We start from the raw sequence: 5,115 nt of genomic DNA, 5'->3' as shown, positions 1-5,115 counted from the left end.
CCTTTAGGAGCTTGTCCACCTCTTCCTAGATTGCCTGATTTTTCTCCGTGGAGAAGCTTCGCTTTTTCTACCTAACTGGCTTGATGTCCTCTTTCACATTCAGCCTGTGAACCATAACTGCGGGGTTAATTCCTGTCATCTTGTCTGCTGAAAATGCGAAATTGTCCTTATTCGCTCTCAGCAGCTCTATGAGATGGATTCCCACTCCAGGGTCAATATCTTTCCCAATCTTTAACGTTCTAGAGTTATCGCCCTCTGTAAGCTCAATAGTTATGTGCTCCCCACTGGGCAACGGCCTTGCTGCCTCTTCTTTTGCGGGCTTAAAGTTTTCCATTGCTAACTTCTGCTTATCCTTTTCTTTGTGATAATCTTGTCGCTTCCTCTTTCTTGATTTCTTTTCAGCATGCTCATTGGACCTTGGCTTTAAGCTTGGCTGTTGCCCAATCCTAACTAGCTGCTTCAGGGTTATGATATAGCATTGTTGGGCTGTCTTTTGGCTTCTCCTATGCTTTGCAGATCGCCCATCATTGGTCGTGTATGCCATGGCAAGGTGATAGGTAGATATCACCCCGCCTATTTTGTGAATGAGTGGTCTTCCCACGATCACATTGTACAGTGATGGGGAGTCTATTACCAAGAACTCTGCTCGAACGTCTCGTCGCCTTGACCTCTCTCCAACTCGAACTGAGAGCTTAATTATGCCCTCCAGAATCAGTCCACACCCATTAAACCCGGTGACTTCATAGCTCACCCTTTTTAGGTCTTTTCTATCCAGCTTTAGCTCTTTGAATGCACTAATGTATATGATGTTGGCTGAGCTGCCACTATCTATTAGTACTCTGTCTACCTCCCATTTTGAAATTCTCATTGTCACTACCGAAGGGTCATCATGAGGGTAAATTATGCCTTTCGAGTCATACTCATCAAATGTAGGTCATGGCTGCGGGGGAAATGGCGACCATCTACGCTTCTCATTGTAATTTATCTGGTGGATCATTGCTCACAAGTGAGCCCTTGCTCTGTTCACAGTTCCACCATGCACTAGTCCACCATTGATTACATACACCCTGCCCTCTGGTTTGCTGTCTCGATCTCTGTCCTCACCCGGGCCTCTGTGACCTCCTATGTGGTCATGGCCAGACCTGTCCTCTTCTCTTCTCCTAGAGGAGTCAGAATGTTGCTTGAACTGGTTTAGGTATTGTAGACACCCAAATGTGTCTCCCTAAAACCAAACCCAGTGATGAATACCTTTTGCGTCGAATGATTATCGAATAAGGTGAAAGTGTGAAAAGTCAAGTGTTGCGGTTGGTTTTTATAAAATTCTTTCTTTCTATTTTCAAAAAAACAACTCTATTTTATGAAAACAGCCAATCCAGTTTAGTTTGGTCCATGACAAGGGTCCAATAACAGTGTAGTTGGATGGGTCTTGAAAAGAGCTTTCCAACGATATATTATAGTCCCAATTCCGATGAATAATGAGGAAGTTATGGCCAAAATACTAAACTAGGCCCGGTTTAATCTTTACATGCGGCCCAATGATCTAGGGGAGGGCCCAATGTTAATTGTTATTCCTAAAGTTATTAGAATTAATTATAGACTTCTAGTATTCGCTAAAAGGTTCTCTTTAATCCTAATAAGATTAGAATTAATAATTAGAATTTTTGATAAGTTTTATTTGGAATAAAATATTATTTTATGAAAAATACGATTTCAGTTTTCATACGGACTTTACAAATCGATTTTGATTCATATGTGGACTCCATGTTTGAAAGCGCGTAGAAATCCAGGCCGTCGCCAGACGACAGGCCTGTCGCCACGCGACAAGCCTTGTCGCCACGCGACAGACCCTGTCGCCTGGCGACAAGGTTGGTTTTGCATCGACAAAGTGGAGTTTTATTCCTTATCAAATTCTACCTATTTTCGGACTGTTTTCTTATAATTAGGGTCCTGAACCTCCGTTTTTATTCATTAACAATCAACAATCATCTCTCTCTCTAAAGCTAGAAGCTTTCTCTCTCTACTCTTTTTCTAAACCTTCCCTCAAACAAAATTCCGCATTCACGAGATCTAGACACACCTAGCCAAGTTCGAAGTTGCCTTCGCCCTAGACATGAAAGGTTATAATTTCTGAGGGTTTGGTCCCTAATCTCTATTTCAATTATTTAATTTAATTGTTTGATTTTATATTTTCCTTGAAGTTACTAACGCGTGTATTTTGTCATTAAAAAGAGGCACGAGGCATCAAAGTATGTAATCTTATTGCTCTATTCTTGTAGAAAGCATGTTTAAATTTGTTTAATTCCTAGCATCATGCTTAGGTTGTTATTATTGCTTTCTAGTATCATGTTTAGGGTGCCTTTTACTCTTTTCTAATATCATGTTAGCATCATGTTAGGGCTAAAGCTTTGATCTTTAATGCTTAGTGACATGCTAGGGTTTGTTATTAATCTTGTTAGTATCATGCCTAGGATCTTGCTATTATATTTAAGTTTTATTATTAACATGATTATAATGATGATTATTATGTTGCTTGATGTTATATTCATTGTTATTGCTTGATCACGCCTTTTATGCATGTTTAAAGGGAATTTATACTTGTAATCACGCTTAATAAGATAATTAATAATCTTGTTTAGGGCTAATTTGATTATAATTCAAGTGATCGCCAATAATAGTTTTGTTTGTGCATTAAGTTCAACCAACATAGATAAACAGGTTTAGGGTAAATCTATTGATTGCATGCTAGTCAAAAAGCGCACATAAATACGAGAAGAATAAAGTAGAGGCCTATTATTAGGGTAGGTTCAATCTTTTTTAGGTTGGATTTGTACCTTCATCCCCGAACCCTATTTGGTTCAAGACCTTTTGGAGTTGACGGTCTCATGGATCGTTAAGGGGTGTAATCTTCACCTTGTGAACGGTTTACAAGTTCCTAAAACTTGTTGGCGACTCTTTTGCTCTAGCTTCCTTCCCTTTGGACGCCACCATGCTTAAGTGTATGATCATAGTGTGGTTCATGTTTGGGTTAATGCTTGAAATATTCCCTACAAGTATCCTCTCTGGACTAAGTCCTCTATGTTGTCCTTCAAGTGTGTACATTCGTCAGTGGTATGCCCATGGTCCTTTTGGAAGTCACACCACTTGCTAGGATCACGGTTCTATTCACCATTCTGGGTGGTCTCTACCACTTATCGTCAGGCTTGTTCACGCTGAAGATATGGGAACTCGAATGAGTGAACGGAGTGTATTAATCAAACCTTCCAAGCATGCCTCTTCGTTTCTGGTCTGATCTTCTTACTCCCACGGTCCTATCTACATCCCTGCGACCTTGTTTAGCTCTACTAGGTTGATCCACCCCGGTTGTTTTTCTGCCCGGGTGACTTCAGCCCGCTTAACTGGATCACCAGGTGCTTTTCTGTTCAGCATTGCCCTGTCGGTCTCATCTGCTTTTATGAACTCGTGCGCTTTTCCCAGCGCTTTAGCCAGCTTTTTAAGACTCTTTCGTCCCATATATGCTCTGAACGGTGAGCCCGGCAGTAGGCCGCTCTGCATTGCTAGCAGTGCTACCTCCTGGCTCATATTTGGGATGGTTATTGCTTCTTTGTTGAATCTGGTGATGAACACTGTTAGGGATTCATTTTTTCCTTGCACTAGTGACATCAGTTCGGTGGTCATTTTTGTACGATCCACCATGGTGACAAAGTGCTCCATGAACATTCTCTTCAGCTGATTATAGGAGTAAACGGATCCTTTTGAGATGGCTCCGTACCACTCAGCCGCCAGCCCTTCCAAGGTCGGTGGAAATGCTTTACACCAGACTGAGTCTGTCATGGTGTACAGCACCACGTGATTCTCAAACGCCGAAACATGGTTCTTAGGTGTTGTGGTTCCATTGTACTTACAGTTGGGCATCTTTATTTTCTCCATCGGCTCCTCTAGAATCTTCTTGCAAAATGGGGAATCATCTGGAATAACCTAGATTCGTGCTCGCTTCTCCCTGTCCAGACTTGGTCCTTGTTCAGAGGCTGGTGACCTGTTGCGAGCGACTCGAGCCTCCGGGCTGCCCTTTTCTTGGGCTGCCTTATCTACACTCCACTCTCGATTCAAGTTTCGAGCTTCTAGTTCTAGCACCTTCTTCCTCAGCTGGACCAGCTCTGTCTACTCCGGGGTGAGAGTTATGGGTGTCACCTACTTTATGGCCGACTCTGTAGCTGTAGCTACCGGTGGGGAGCCTGTCCCTTTATCGAAGTTGGTAAGGACTACTATCATAGCTGCCAACTGCTCTTTACTTCACTTAGAGAGGTTCTGCCGAATAGCTGGCATATTGACGGGCTGCGGTTTCTGGGTTACTGGTGTCGAAATGATGGGTTCATTGTTCGTGCTTGCCAATGGCATTCCGAACTTGAAAGAAGAACTAGACCCTATCGGATCTATTGGTTTCGTCGCCGCTTTGGTTGCAACAGACGCCGATCCGGTGGGATTAGATTTCTGAGAGATATTGGACTTGGGTTTTTTAGTTGATCCTTTTAGGTCGAGAGTTATTGATGCTGTTTTTTGTGGCGTTTGGTTGGCTTCGTTGGTCTTAGAGATTGGTGTTTGTGCAGCTTCATCTCCAGCCATGGCGGTCTATCAACTAGTCCCTTGCTCAGCTGGTGAACCTCAGGTTAGATGATCCTACCCCTCCTTCTAGAGCCAATTGTTCCAGGTGTGGATCCAAGGGTTCTACTGGCCTGAGTAGGGCCCGTCGACGACCTACACAAGGCAACACACGTAAACTACCCTCGAGGGTGGTTCGAGGAACCCCCCTCCGATGCTTAAGTTAGAATGTGTTTAGAGAGAGAAAGTGTACTTAGAGAGATATAGAGAGTGTAATAACTTGTATGTCTAACCTCTTTTTCGTTGTACTTTGCCCTCTATTTATAGGCATACGATCTCCTTTGTGGAGAGTCAAACTTGGTCAGCCTGTGGGCTAACTCTATCGGGCCGAAGATCCCCTTCGACTATTCTTCCAGTCGATGAGTGCGCACCCCGGGGGCAAGTCTGGGAGCCTGGTGATAGCTTAGCAGGAGCTATCCTATACAACTAGCCCCTCAAGAGGTGGTATGAGGTCACTCA

The 5,115-nt window shown here is 43.2% G+C and overlaps 1 protein-coding gene across 1 annotated transcript; it reads right to left on the bottom strand.

The window, feature by feature from the left end:
• Nucleotides 1–3,312: 3,312 nt before the first annotated feature.
• On the bottom strand, nt 3,313–3,912 carry LOC145565186 (uncharacterized). Its single transcript, XM_081625266.1, has one exon. It carries the CDS (start codon nt 3,910–3,912, stop codon nt 3,313–3,315), a length of 600 nt encoding a protein of 199 aa, XP_081481392.1.
• Between the last annotated feature and the right edge of the window lie 1,203 nt (nt 3,913–5,115).

The sequence above is a fragment of the Chenopodium album genome, chromosome 10, assembly GCF_948465745.1.
Source record: "Chenopodium album chromosome 10, dcCheAlbu1.1, whole genome shotgun sequence".
Lineage (NCBI taxonomy): Eukaryota > Viridiplantae > Streptophyta > Magnoliopsida > Caryophyllales > Amaranthaceae > Chenopodium > Chenopodium album.
Note: the sequence above shows the minus strand (reverse complement) of the source record. Positions and strands in the feature narration are given on the sequence as shown.

What these genes read in the sequence shown, in the direction of transcription:
- LOC145565186 (XM_081625266.1), bottom strand. Translation starts at nt 3,912, where the DNA reads ATGCCCAACTGTAAGTACAATGGAACCACAACACCTAAGAACCATGTT.